This window comes from Chenopodium quinoa, unplaced genomic scaffold, assembly GCF_001683475.1.
Source record: "Chenopodium quinoa cultivar QQ74 unplaced genomic scaffold, ASM168347v1, whole genome shotgun sequence".
Classification (NCBI taxonomy): domain Eukaryota; kingdom Viridiplantae; phylum Streptophyta; class Magnoliopsida; order Caryophyllales; family Amaranthaceae; genus Chenopodium; species Chenopodium quinoa.
In genome coordinates, this window is record NW_018742393.1 from 2,035,083 (window position 1) to 2,049,500 (window position 14,418).

Sequence of the window (14,418 nt, forward strand, 5' to 3'; positions counted from 1 at the left end):
ATGTTTCTGATCTGAATTTCGAAAAGAGTTATGCTATTTACTCGTGTATGTTTAGCTATTTTTTGTAGAACAGTTCATGATCTAATTAAGGACTTGTTCGGCAATAATTAAGGGCTTGGTTGACATTATTTTTTGTTTTCAATTTTTTTTTTAAATAAAAAACCAAAAACATGAAACAAGAAAAAAAGGTGTTTCCACTTTTCTGTTGTCAGTTTTCATAATTATCATAATTTTAATACGTTTGTCTAATTTCTATTTCATTATATGACATATATCATATGAGTTTGAAAACCAAAAAACCAAAAAATAGAAAACCACAGCGATGCCAAACAAACCCTAAGCTTTTGTAAATTTGCAATAATGGATTTAGCTAGGTTTAACTAATGATAATCCAGTTACTATCACTTGATCGGTTAAGTACTATTGTCCATTGAAAGTATGGATGGATAACTCAAGCTCTCTTCAATGATGGCTACTATGAGTAGAAGTTTCTACAACGATAACAAATTAAACTCAGACAGGATATCTTGAATACAGAGTAACATACAACTTTAGCCAAACTAGACTATGACATTTCAAAAAGGGTATGGAGCTTTATTAAAATTAAAAGCCATACCATCCAACTGTGAACTTTAATTTATAAGATAAAAGGAAATGGAGCATCACACATCACAATTATTACAAGCTTATATTAGCATTAAGAATTTAAGATACACAACATCTGGCACGAATAACATCTTTGATTACATTTTTCAAAATGGAAAAAACAAAAAAAATAATTTGAACTTAGTGGCAATCTGATATGATTAGGGAGAGTATGTACTCCGATCCATCCACGAGGCCAGGGAGCAGGGCTAGTTGTCGTGCTTGATCTTCTCTAAAACCCGACTTGTGCAGGAGATTTCCGGGCACCAGAATATACGCACGTAACATTCCAAGTCACTGTAAATTGTTGACAAAGATGTAAATAATAAGCCTCAATAACAAAAAAAGAAAGAAAAGTAGAATGATTAGTGCATGACAAATAAGCCTTACTTATAGCTCGAGTAACTCTCCTCTTATCCGCCGTAATAAACCGAGTAGGCTTAACTATCTTAGCAGGTCCGCAGCTATAACCATCTCCTGGTGCCTTGAATGTGAAATTTTTGGGCAATTTGACAGTTTGATCGGAAGTGCCTTCTTGTCCCACTGAGATTTGGAAAGCACTCTTCGAACGAGCTTGATCATGTCCGGACCATGGAGAGAGCACCCCTCCTCGACAACAATCTTCAATTTGTTGGTTGTAAGGAGTTCCAGGCATCAAGTCTACTATAGTGGGGCTCTTTACACAACTATGTGGGATGTTTCCTTTAAAATGTGAGCAATCACCTTGGTATGTTGCTCGACCTCCTGTCATAGCCCATATTATCTCCTGTTTTGCCCACGTCCACCCTAATCTCCATCCTGGTGCTCGAATGCTACGATTCGTTTGGAAGTTGTAGATTGTAACGACACCCTACAGCAAGAGAATAAAGGGTTATTTGATTTAAATCAATCTCTCACAGACCACAGTATAGTGAATGTCACATATATATAAGTTCAGATGGACGCAACGCCACCCCATCGATCAATCAACGATATATATGGCACAATACAAGTATTAAGTAAAGCATTTGGTAAGAATTACTTACAACATAGCCATCAGGAGTCCAGCTTAAAACATCCCACTTGATTGTGATATTTCCATTTGAACCATTATTAGCCGCTTCTAAAAATTACCAATCAGTATTTTGATCGATACAAGATATAAAATCACTTCAAAATTTCCATATTAGACAATTCAATTCAGAAAAATAAATGTTGATTATAGCAAAAACAAAACAAGTATTTCCAAATTTAGGAGCTAATGCTAATGCAAGTAAAAGTGAGCGAGCTAACCTGTAGTGATGAAGTTTGAGAGATAGAGGAAGAACACAAGAAAACTCAAAAACCTGAACATGGGCATGATCTGAATTTGATAGATAATTATTTTTGTGTCACTTTCAATTGAGTGTTAATTATTGCGCAAGTTGAAGGAACCAAATGATATTAGTATATTACGGAGTATTAAATAGGTCCAAAAAAAATGATACGAAGTGGAGTATTATTTTCCAAGTTTGAAGTCAACGATCAACCAGCCAATATGCGTTGATTATTCTCCTGTTAAGAGTGTTAAGGCAACTACTCTTATTTCAAAGTTTGAAGTCAACCAGCTATTGAGCTTAATGTCTTTGACCAATTTCATATATGTACAGTATAGTACTATGAATCTATTATGAAAATAAATAGTGACTTGCTAAGGCATTAGATAAAAGTTTTTTCTAATCATCTCAACTTTTTTTTTTCAAGTGTTAAAGTAAAATGACTAGAATCGGGCACATTAATTCCTCCAAAACCAAAAAAGTTAGACATATAATATAGCTAAAACGAGTTCATTGCTATGGTGACCGGACACGAGACATATGCTAATTAGTCATATACAATTAAAAATTCTTATATGCACACGTAAAAACTTTTTATTAAGTAATGTTTTTTTTTTGCCATTTCAAAATCTTTTAAACAAGGAAAATAATCAAGTGACCAAAAAAACCTCTTAAATGCATCTAACCTTACACCCCCAACAAACGTCAGCACGACACGAAATTACTAGGTTGAGACTAGGCGAAGACGGCTAGACCATCATGCACCATCGACTCGTGGGGACGCATGGTGATGCCCAGCCTAGTTTTAGGAATGAGGACGTTTTTCTGACGTGCTAAACCACGTTTTCCCTCAATTTAGTAATCCCAATAATTTCCTCGTGAACAAACAAACTGTTCTTAAAAAAATAAGAGAAATAAAAAGAGCAAAGAATACAACAATTTTTCTTCATTTCTTGAATTTTGATTTGGGTGGAAGTTTGCACTTTACTTCATCAAATCAAACTCATTCATTGGTTCAGATTCCCAATTTTATTTGAGATTTTGATTAATTTCCCCCTTTTTTCAGCTTATCTTCTGATTTTAGGGTTCTTTGATTTTTTTGTTCTTTAATTCAATTTTGCTCTCTCTTCAAATGGGTTCGTCTGGTGCTCGAACTCCGGCATTCGGACAAACAGAGATTAATTGGGATAAGTAAGTGTTTCATTTATCATTTTCTTGATTATGTCAAATTTCCTCAATTAATGTTCATAAACTCGAGATTTCTTGAGCTTTTAATTTGCAATTTTAATGTTGCTGGATAATTTATAACCTTAATTTCTTATATTAATTTCACTCACTTGATTAAAAGTATTTGGAGTAGAATTTTGCTGAAATTGAACATTTGATGACAAACCTTTGTATATTTGGTGAATCTTAGATATTTTAGTTCTTTAATTTTTCATGGATATGTAACTATACTGTTAAACATTTAAGTTATCTGGTATTTTATAGCTTAATCTGGGTAAATTTAGGCAAATTCTTGATGATAGATGCTGTTTTAGTAAACCATGGAAATCTATGTGTAATGGAGCATTGCCCGTCTCTGAGGCGAGAAATTGAGATATGTTATTGTTTTAGAGTTTCGGATGAGTTTCTTGAAAGAATTAATCAGTAGAAAATCAGAGGCTACTATATGAACTGATATATCTGTTTTTCTTGTTTACTTGATAAGCTAAATTTGTACTTCGTATTAGTTTACAAATACGATTAATCATACAAGATATCATTATCTTAGGATGGATGAGAAAAGAAATAGAGATGGTAGCTGAAATGGGATAGAATAGTGTATGTTAGTTTGGTAATTCTGAAGTTGATTGTGCAACTATCCAAGGAGTTTCGGCTGCTACTTTGTTGGATTTACCATGTTTTTTTTTTTTTTTTTTTTTTTTTTTTTAATGGGTCTTCTTGGAGACAGTTGATGATTATGATTCATTGTCTCTGTTCCGACCTTTGGCAATGGAGGGTTGTACTTTTGAAAGGTTGATATTCAGTCCATAAGTACTTCGTATGTAGTAATGCTTCACGACCCATCGATTGCTTTCATTGCTAAAATAAGATTAATCTCATTTGCCTGTTTCATTTTAAAATTACTGATCTCAGCTCACATGTTGTTTCCTCCTGGATGATTTTGAAATAATGTTTAAAGCATAAAGTGTCTGGTAACTGTTATAATGATTGGGAGGCTTTATTAGGCTTTGAGTTGGTATTTAATTTGTGCTACGTGGACACATTCCTCAAAGTGGGAGCGCTTCTTGAATTTGATGTACTCTCTTTGTTTAAATATGGTTTTAACAAGTTACAATGGTACGTCACTCCACTCCCTTAAAAATCTTTTGTCGTGAGGGTGTTCATTGGAATATTGGGATTTTATACGCAGTACAAGTTTATCAGCACGGAACTTGACTTTACTGGGGAAGTCATAGTCACTTGGTGTAATCCTATAAACAAGTATGTAAGAGTACTAGAATAGTGCTCTTGTACAACCTCTTATGATGTCTGCAATATCGGCCAATAGGATTCAAAGGATATTCTAGTTCAATACTTGTGTCATAATTTCACATTTCTATATTTTCACTTTTTCAGACATTATTCTTCATTTATGCTGCCTCAACTAAAGAAACAGTACCTCTGGCCTTTACTAGTGATGTACATAATAGGATACCTTCTTCATTAATACATATCATGTTGCTTGACCTTTTCCTGAATGTTTTTAACAAGCCGCATTTTGACGACGATTAGAAATCCTACAACTTTATTGAAGCCTCTTATACAAAAGATCTTCACCCTTGTTTTTTATTCTTTATTATATAAATATTGAGTATTATTTGGTCTGATTACATTAAGTCATTTTGAAAGATTCTTATGTCTTTCTAAGATATTTATTGCATTGATTTGATTGTATTGGAATGTATCTATCCTTTTGGACAATAGTTACAGTAGCTTTCTTCTTCACCCTGTTAAATGTCTAAGCAGTTGTATTTTAAAATTTTGCTTTTTATAATTCTTTGCAGACTTGACAAGACAAAATTCTATGTTGTTGGAGCTGGGCTTTTTACGGGAATTACAGTGGCACTTTATCCAGTTTCTGTTGTTAAGACTAGGCTACAGGTTGCTTCCAAGGATATTACTGAGAAAAGTGCATTTTCAGTTGCCAAAGGCATATTGAAAGCTGATGGTGTACCTGGTTTGTATAGAGGTTTTGGTACTGTCATCACTGGTGCAGTTCCGGCCCGGATTATATTTCTTACTGCTCTAGAGACTACTAAAGTGGCGGCATTTCGGATGGTTGAACCACTTAAATTGTCTGAACCATCACAGGCAGCAATAGCAAATGGTATTGCTGGCATGGTTGGTTCACTTTCAGCACAGGCTGTGTTTGTTCCAGTCGACGTGGTATGTATCTGTTTTGAGTAGTTGAAACTAAGCTTGAATATAAATTTGGGTATGTTCTATTATAGTATCATTGTAATTGAACAAGTACCTATAATTAGGTCAATTTTGTGATGTCTCTGTCAACAAGTTTGTGTGTTTTGACTGTGGCATGTCTACTTTGTGAGTATCTACTTTTGTGACAGACATTATGGAGTCAAACTTACTTATCATCCTAGTCACTTAGAATCCAAAATTACTTGTGTGATCTTTTGCTTTGATGAATATGCTCTTCTTTGTTGTCCTGTCAGTTCTCAGTTATTTAGAAAGGCTATGCTTATGTGCTTTTCATAGAAAGTTGCCATTATTTATTGACTTCTCGTGGCCAAACTTCTGTTGCTTTTTTCATTTGATAAACACTTTTATTGAAAGAAACTTAATTGTTAACTTTTACCTGATTCACAATGACTATACACCTTGACCCTTTGTTTTTTCTTCCTATCTTTGAAAATTAGGTTAGCCAGAAGTTGATGGTACAAGGATATTCGGGTTATGCAACATATAATGGGGGCCTTGATGTTGTTCGCAAGGTTGTTAAATCAGATGGTGTTCGGGGACTGTATAGGGGGTTTGGTCTATCAGTGATGACATATGCCCCTTCCAGTGCTGTATGGTGGGCCAGTTACGGCTCTAGTCAACGTTTATTTTGGAGGTAAGGTATAAATCTCTATAGAGTTTAATTCTGAATTAAGGCGTAGTGATAATTTGTGTTTTATTGAGACTGCAGTTGCTGTATCAATATAGTGAAAGTGTGAAACTTTGCTATATGTTAGAAGTCTTAGAACTGAGGTCTGAGGAGTCACTTAGTTTAATTTGTGCTGTTCTCAAGTGGTCATTATGAAGATGTGTTCTTAAGGAGGTAAGAGTGTCAGTATTGTTATGTGTCATATATTGTACCGATCATAAAACATTGTAGTTCTGTCTTTTTTTTTTTTTTTTTTTTTTTTTTTTTTTTTTTTTTTTTTTTGGGGGTTTAAATGCTTTGTATATGTTCAGCCTTCTAGGAGATGGAACTGAGCAGCAAGAGGTTCCTAGTCTAGGGAAAATTGTGTCTATTCAAGCTGCTGGGGGTGTTGTTGCTGGTGCCACGGCATCTTGCATCACAACTCCGCTAGACACCATTAAGACTCGTTTACAGGTAAAAGAAAATTCTGCTTTATATCTCAGTGCTATTATGTTGTTTTAGTAGATGTGTTTGCTGCTTGTGTGCATATCTCTATTGTAGGTAATTCATGCTTATTATAAATTTTGATATAGAAATTAAGGGGATGGTATTGAAATTAGCTTAATGTCATGTGAATATCCAAGGTATTGGATATCTATTAGCAATCTTTGCTTTCTTCATTTTTTCAATTATTCTCTTTGTACTGAAAAGTTTTTCATTTTTTATTGTTTAATATGAACCAACAGTGTAAGAACTAAATTCGGACAAAGACAATATCTCCAACAAATATGCTGATAGGAGTGTGTTAATTAATTAAGAAAATTTTTATTGTATTGGAGTTGCATTCATGGAAGTGATGGAACATTGTGGAAGAAGTCCCTTGTATGGTGAACATGGGACAAAATCTCTTGTCCACCTTTGAAAGATATGGTGAGAGGACCCTTTGGTTTCTTCAATCTTGGTAGTCTTCTGGGGCAATATATTTATGGTGCAAGTATATCACTAATGCCTGTGAGGTATCTCTTCTCAATTGAAAAATGAGTAAGTTAACCATAGCCTATTGAATTCTGAATGAAGCCTCCTAATGGTGACTTTTGAATACCTTGACTTTCGAGAACTAAGATTATGTTGATCCCTTGCAAAAATGATTTTGTTTTGATTGCTATTACCCACTCTTGGGAAAGCTTCCTAGATCATCTTACTAGTCAACTAGTGTCAAATGAAAATTTTAGTTCTTCTTAGACAATGATCTGGAAGTAGAAGGGATATATCATCTGTGGCTTGTAAAATAGGAGATAATACCCATAATCATGATTGATTGTTTAGCAAATGACGTAATTAATGTAGGAGATCTTGTCTAAATATGGGTGAAACTTTTGGTAGAAAATGGAGGAAAGTCTCCCTTTACATTTTTAGGTTCATTGAGTAGTAATCCCTCAAAGAGGGGAGGGGACTTATGCCACTTGTGTGCCTTTAAGCAGTGACCACTGTTAATGCTTGTGCCTCCACTTAGGTCGGCTTGCTGCTGCATCACCCCTTAAGTTGGCTTAATTTTGCATTGCTCCATATGACTTTGCTTGGAGTCCTGGTTCAGTCTATGACTACAAGTTCATGGGCATGGTCACTTTGGTGCTGAGTGGTTATTGATAGGAACTTGCCTTGCCAATCCAGTCTGTTGCCATGGTTGACCTTGGTGTATCGGTATGTGATGCCTTGTGAACTGTGCTTGGCTTGTTGGGTGATTGGGCAAGGCATGTTCCTTGCTTTCAAAAGAGTCTATTCATTGAGTTCTCTAGGAGCAGATCAAAATAGTTCCAACATAGCTGTTAGAAAATTATTAGGGAAGGGAGAAGTAGGAGGATGCTTTACTGGCAAGGGGATTGTAATCCACCCATCTAGTCTTGGCTCGCTTCCACTCATTTACCCAGGAATCTTTTTGGATATGTATATGTTGCGATTCTGATCATCTGAAAATTTGTCACATTGCAGGTAATGGGACTAGATAAGAGACAGAATGCTGTTCAAGTTGTAAAGAAATTGATTGCAGATGATGGTTGGAAAGGTCTTTATAGAGGACTAGGTCCAAGATTTTTCAGCATGTCCGCTTGGGGAACCTCCATGATACTGGCTTATGAATATCTGAGTATGGATTCTTCTCTTACAGCAGTTCCTTCTTTGTTGTCACAGTTTTGATTTGTCCAATAGAATTGAACACAATTCCTGTAATTTTGTGCAGAGCGGCTGTGTGCAAAGGAGGACTAGATTCACATGACAGCACATTTGCTGACCATTTCATTGCTATGAAAGATTTAGCTTACTCAAAGTGGCTATAAGATTTTACTCACCCTTGGCTTTTTTTAATTGCCCATTCTTTTATCAACTACGTCAACATTTACAAGAAACTTTTTGCAACTTGGTTTCATGACTTAAGTATCCAGCCTTTGATAATCGCGCAATGAAGATTGGTTACACTTACTGAATTAGCAAGTTGTATTTAGCTGAACGTTCCTGTTACTCATAACCAGTGAGAATGTCCGTTTACCAGGCATGGTTTTACAATACCAGTGAAGTTTTTTGTACGCATAGATTAGAAAGTTGCAGGAAGGAGTCATTATTTTCTGTATATCTTAATGACCACAAATCATAGAAGTCATGAGCTTACACCCACAAGGGTGATAGTGAAAAATTCTTTAAACTTCAAAGTAACTGTTACAAGGAAGATGTAGCTTTTCTGTGATATTCATTCCTTCTTTCAGAATGCTTACAGATAATAATGTGAAGTTATTTTAGCATACTTTGTTCTTTTTCTTTTTGGACTCTGTCTGTGCAATATTGTAAATCAGCTACAGCCTACAGATACTAGTCTAAACACTTAGGATGAGGGCCAGCATTATCGAGTTTGTGTTTTGCGAGGAGGAAATTTTTTTCTACCTGAATGCCATGAATCTATACCCCTTTGTCATGGTTGAAAACTTGAAATCACTACTTGTATCCCCGAATTTATTAAGCCATGGGTGAGCGGCAGGTTTTACCACGTTTGACTTTTTGGGGCAGTTACGGTGTATTTGGATTGAAGGAAATAGAGGGAAAAGAAGGAAGGGAAATGGAGAGATGGGATATCTTTTATTTGGATAACAAATGAGGAAGGGAATTGGAGGGGAGAGAACTGGAGGGATTAAATTGTAGGAAAATGATCCCTCCAACAATGGAGAGATTTGGAAAAAAAACTCACCATTCCTCCCCTCTTCTTTTCTTTCCCCTTTCTTTATCCAAACAAACTGTTAAAGAAATCTTGATACAAAAATCAACATGATTATTGATCAATTCCAATTGCATTATAAGTGCAATATCCACAATACAATCTGCGTTTGGCAGCGAGTAGAGGAAAAGAGGCTCGTCAACATACCCAAGGCTAAGCAGGACACGAGTAGCAAGGTTAAATTTTTGTTCGGCAACATCTAATAGTAGAGGAACAAGACATTTTGATATGATACATTAGGTACATTCATAAAGTACATGAACTATATGCTGTCAATTCGAGAGAAGTGGGAGAGGGTATAGACCGGTCAAGCTCTTTTGTCACAGCAGATATGTCTGAACTTCTTAAACATTCTGGCTTTTACTTGGCAAACACAGGTAGAGAGCCAGATGTGGCATCAATGTCTCTGTTGTGTGCTTGACTATGGTTTAGTCAGGCAAAAGAATGGCAAGAAAGACTATAACTCATTGTTCCATCATTAACAGTGACACTGTCAAAATTTCTCACATGGCGAAAAACCACTCCAGATTCGATATTAAAAATACACTAGCCAATGGCTTAGTTACAGATCTTGACATCATCTTCACCATATTCACCATCACCATTATCTTCGTCATCTCTGCTAAATTCCGCATATTCATCTAGTGATACAGCAGAGAACAATTCCTCAACTTTCCCATCCTGAACGGCTGGGGTTTTGTCTTGCCCTTTGGGTTTATCCTTGTTCATCTGTTGCAATAAGTTGGCAAATTTAATGACTCAATGAAACATACAAATTGAGCAACACCAGCACTGATGTAACAATAATATAAAGTAAAAACATCCATCAGTAATCAGCATAGACAGTAGCCGCCCCAAACAAGGTTGAAAAACTAATAACATGGGATAAGCTTGAATACTTGATACAGTACATTGTTCTCCCATATTGTTTACCAGAAAACCTTTTTGACCAAGGTCTTAAGCACTTAGCCGTGAATATATATAGATTTTTGGCAGGATTAGGGAACTTGAAAACCAATGTCATAATAGCAATATACCTGTATGTTATTTGTAATATTACTACCTCCCATCCCCATATATTCGTATCTTATAGGAATCAATAAAGGTATACAACTATACAAGTAGATAGCAAGCAAAGTCAAAAGCTAAATGCATAAGTTCCACTAATATTATTCAAAAATATGAAGATTATGTTTCTAAACAGGGTGCTCTCAACTTAATCAACAAATTCAAACACAAATACATTAAGTTCAAGTAAGTCAAATTCATCTGAAAAGAACACAACCTATGACAGTAATCACAGTATCACCATCGTTTCATGCCGTAACGGCCAGGCTGCTAAGAGTTACATAAAGGGCTTGGGTTTCAATCTATACTCAACAAGTTTATAGTGTTATTACAGTTCTAAGCATTTGCTTTCCTTGTTGCTTAAATCCATCTTTTCTCAAACAGATGCCAGTTCTCAGCTACATTTGTCAATTTGTTGCTAGAGGTTTATAAGATAGTTGAGCAGTATGGTAAATTACAGTAGCAATTACCCAGGGTAATAGGCAGGCACAGTTACCGACTTACCGCCAGTCTCACCATCGACGATCACAAAAGTTCTAGGACAGCCAAGTTCAAATTATACAGTCAAGCTAGCTTTTATATCATTAGGCTCATCCATACACTGGAGAAACGTTAGTGAAGGGGGTAGGCGGGAGTTCAAAATAGGCAAGTTTCCTAACTATTACCGTATAAAGTACAAAATGACTGCAAAAATAATAGGCAAAACAGCAAAAGAAACAGAATGCTGATGACTTACAGATCGCAATAATGTCCTCCTATCCCTCTTGCGAGCATTCTTTATAGCCTGCATTATGACATAGAGTTCCAAACTATCAGATATCAAACCAAAAAAAACAACTACAATCTATTCATCCCACATTCTTAGCTACTTATTATACCTCCTCAAGCACCTTCTGCTCAGCTTCTACTTCTGCCGCATCCCTGAATAGATTCACAAAGTTCACATATTAAACAAAAGTGCAATAGGTAATACAGCAATTATAACACCAAGCATAATTTACAATCCCAAAATTAAGAAAAAGATATTGGTACAGCTGAACAAGAAGTCCATAAAAGGAAGGTAAGATGAAAACCTTCCAACAAGCTGACCCACGCGACTACAACACTTAGCCATTGGCGGACCTGGCCTTGTGCATGGTGAGTCAAATGACTCACCAGGGCCCAAAAAAAATTTCTAAGTTTTTTTTTAAAAAAAATAAAAATAAAAAATTATTTTCTCTGGTTGATTTTGTTGTTTTTTGTTTGGTAAACTTTGAACCTTTTGTTAATGTTGTTGGGTTTTTGATGAAATTTGAACCTTTTTTACCATGTGAATTGTAGTAAGTGTTTATTTAGGATGTTTATTGATGTCAATTATGTCTGTCAAATTGTCAATACACCATTGGCTTTGGTAGATTTATATGGGGTTTTGCATATGTGCTGATTTGATTGGAAATTCGGACGATTGCTTATGATATAGTCGACCCACCCTAATGATATAGCCAATTATGTCTGTCAAATTGTCAATACACGCTAATGCTTGTACATATTTTAATCTTGTCAATTATTAGATAGCTAAGCTTGTCATGTTGTCAAATTTTTTTTTACATATTTGGTTATCGATTGTGACTCACCAGTCGGAAATTCCTAGGTCCGCCACTGTTGATGTTGCTTCTACCTCTACAAAGGCTAAAAGGAAGCAAGATGATGTTGCTTCTACTTCTGTAAAATGAAAAGGGAAAGCACCTGCTGCTGCTTCTGCTTCTGCAAAGGTTAAGGGAAACCTACCTGCTGCTGCTGCCTCTGCAAAGGATAAAGGAAAAGCAACCCATGTCTTATTCACAGCCTGCTCCAAAAATGAGGAAGCTTAATGGAATTAGGTTCTCAACCCAGACTCAATAGATGATTGTGTTGGTTGTAATTAGCATAAGTAAATAGCACTAGCAACTGATTTTTTTAGGTAATTTAATCACTTTGTTTTGGGTATTTGGGGGAACAGGTTATCTTATGGAAAAACTTGTTTTTTGGGATATCATTTTGGCTTATGAAAAAGTGCTTAAGTTTTAATCATCAAGTATTGTCAATGTTCTTTAATGTTTATATTGTGTCCAGCCATGTTTTATTGTTCATTGATACACTAGAATAACAGAGCAACAAAACAAAATAATTTGAATTTAAACAACCTTCTGATTTTTATTTAATATATAAGGATGATCAGTACATCATTCAACTAGCTAGATTGTTAAGGACTAAGTACAAACATCCCAATTCCCCTTACATGAATCCCTAATTTCAACTAATAATTTCTCCCAAATTATCATTCTAGGGTTTACAAATTCATTCACTTAATTAAAGTACAGAAAAACCAAATTAAAAACATCCCAATTGCAATCTTCATCATCTTCTTGCCAAAGCCATCGAAATAACCTTCATCATTGACCTCATCAACAATCCTCACAATATTTTCTTCAGGAACTCATGCAAAAAAGTGACAGGTACTGCATTTGTAGTAGGGCCTGTCTGGATTGGAGTGTGTATCAGAAAAACGCACATCCAGAAATCGCTTAAATGAATTGTGGCTGTAGTGAAGCTTGATTGCTCGAGCTCTTCCTATGGTGGCTGCGTAAAAAGAGACGAGGAAGAAGACAACAATGGAGGAAGTTGGGGGAATTAGGGGAGAAAGGGTTTTTATAAGCTGTTATCTGACTTTTGGGGGGGAAAAGTTAACCATGGTTAACTTTATTAATGATGTTTATGTTAAAACACCATCACTAATGTCATCATTAGGAGAAAAAAAGAATTAGGGTCATTTCGTATAATCCAAAATAAAGGGGGTCACCATTGGTGCGTAGCAAAAGTTTGAGGTCACCGTTGAGAATTTCCCAATAATAATAATAATAATAATCACATACCACTTCAAGGGCTTTTTATCTATAAATTAGTTTTTAACCCGACCAATGCCCCAGATCATGGTAAATATATTTAAACTAAATTTTTATGTAAAATTAGGTGAATTATAAATAAAGATTAGTTACATTTAATTTTTAAGATAATCTTTCTTATAAAATTAAAGTACTTGTACTATTTATTTATTTATTTCAAACATAATTGAACATCAAAATTCATTATCTAATATTGAGTATCCTAAAAATTATTAGTTTATTTCGTTCTTCAATTGTTACAAGAAATTCATTTAAGTTGACATATTTGTGGAAAAAAAATTAGAATAAAAAGTGCAACATATTTTTGGGTTACGTACATATTTTAAATATCTACTTTAATTTAGGGTTGTATGTATGAACAAATGAAATAGATGAGATCAATTTTGTTATTATAGATTGTTGTCAAATATACGTGTATAAAAACTATATATATTATTAAATTCCGAAATTTATGAATATGACACTATTTAATAAATCATTGTTGACATAAAATGTGTCATTAGAGTGGTGCTAAAAGCTTAAATGTATTATAATGAACGTAAGGTCATGAGTTCAAACATCAATGCTAACAAATTTTTGTTTGAGGAAATAATAGTGATCATTAATGGTCTGATATGACATGGCATAATTACATGTGTTTGGCAACACATGGCATTGACTAGATTAAATCCCGTGCAATGCATGGTTGTTAATTAATACGGAGTAACTATAATGACAATAATTTTTTTTCTTTTTTTTTAAAAAAAATTGATATAATATATTATGAAAAGACTCCGTATTATTAAAAAGTATGAAATACAAAGTACATGTTATAATGGACAATTTGATATTTAAGGAAATTTATTTTAAATTTTGTATAAAGTAAAAGTTATAATTTAGTTACAAACCTTATTTTTTTGTAACAATAAGTTTTTTTTAGTAAATAATTTTTGCGGGAAAAACTTTTTATATTATGTTGTCAAGTGTCTTGCTAAGTTTTGTCTTTAGTATAATGTATTATGTAATTGATTAATTGACTAATAAACCTTACCTTTGTGTTAATTATGCTAGTTTCAATGAATGCCGGTTTGATTGTGTTCAAAGCGTGGCCATAGGCTA

General features: G+C 34.6%; 2 protein-coding genes and 1 long non-coding RNA gene across 3 annotated transcripts; 1 reads left to right on the forward strand and 2 right to left on the reverse strand.

The window, feature by feature from the left end:
- Window positions 1-518: 518 nt before the first annotated feature.
- On the reverse strand, window positions 519-2,059 carry LOC110701617 (COBRA-like protein 2). Its single transcript, XM_021879242.1, has 4 exons — window positions 1,918-2,059; window positions 1,671-1,747; window positions 1,036-1,495; window positions 519-942 (listed from the first exon to the last, which is right to left on the reverse strand). The coding sequence occupies exons 1-4, from the start codon at window positions 1,982-1,984 to the stop codon at window positions 878-880; spliced, it is 669 nt and encodes a 222-aa protein (XP_021734934.1). The 5' UTR covers window positions 1,985-2,059; the 3' UTR covers window positions 519-877.
- Window positions 2,060-2,656: 597 nt separating this feature from the next.
- On the forward strand, window positions 2,657-8,866 carry LOC110703591 (solute carrier family 25 member 44-like). The gene is made up of 6 exons (XM_021881375.1): window positions 2,657-3,131; window positions 4,991-5,372; window positions 5,864-6,060; window positions 6,405-6,546; window positions 8,062-8,215; window positions 8,309-8,866. Exons 1-6 carry the CDS (start codon window positions 3,073-3,075, stop codon window positions 8,332-8,334), a joined length of 960 nt encoding a protein of 319 aa, XP_021737067.1. The 5' UTR covers window positions 2,657-3,072; the 3' UTR covers window positions 8,335-8,866.
- Window positions 8,867-10,909: 2,043 nt separating this feature from the next.
- LOC110701629 lies at window positions 10,910-11,510 on the reverse strand. The gene is made up of 3 exons (XR_002507366.1): window positions 11,473-11,510; window positions 11,278-11,320; window positions 10,910-11,183 (listed from the first exon to the last, which is right to left on the reverse strand). It is a non-coding gene; the product is annotated as an uncharacterized LOC110701629 (long non-coding RNA).
- Window positions 11,511-14,418: the final 2,908 nt, after the last annotated feature.

Bases quoted from the DNA above. Each gene is read 5' to 3' on its own strand.
- LOC110701617 (XM_021879242.1), bottom strand. From the start codon at position 1,984: ATGCCCATGTTCAGGTTTTTGAGTTTTCTTGTGTTCTTCCTCTATCTC. The intron at 1,748-1,917 runs GTTAGCTCGCTC...GGTAATTTTTAG, and splicing joins CTCAAACTTCATCACTACAG to AAGCGGCTAATAATGGTTCA. The intron at 1,496-1,670 runs GTAAGTAATTCT...CTCTTGCTGTAG, and splicing joins GGACTCCTGATGGCTATGTT to GGTGTCGTTACAATCTACAA.
- LOC110703591 (XM_021881375.1), top strand. From the start codon at position 3,073: ATGGGTTCGTCTGGTGCTCGAACTCCGGCATTCGGACAAACAGAGATT. The intron at 6,061-6,404 runs GTAAGGTATAAA...GTATATGTTCAG, and splicing joins AGTCAACGTTTATTTTGGAG to CCTTCTAGGAGATGGAACTG. The intron at 8,216-8,308 runs GTATGGATTCTT...AATTTTGTGCAG, and splicing joins ACTGGCTTATGAATATCTGA to AGCGGCTGTGTGCAAAGGAG.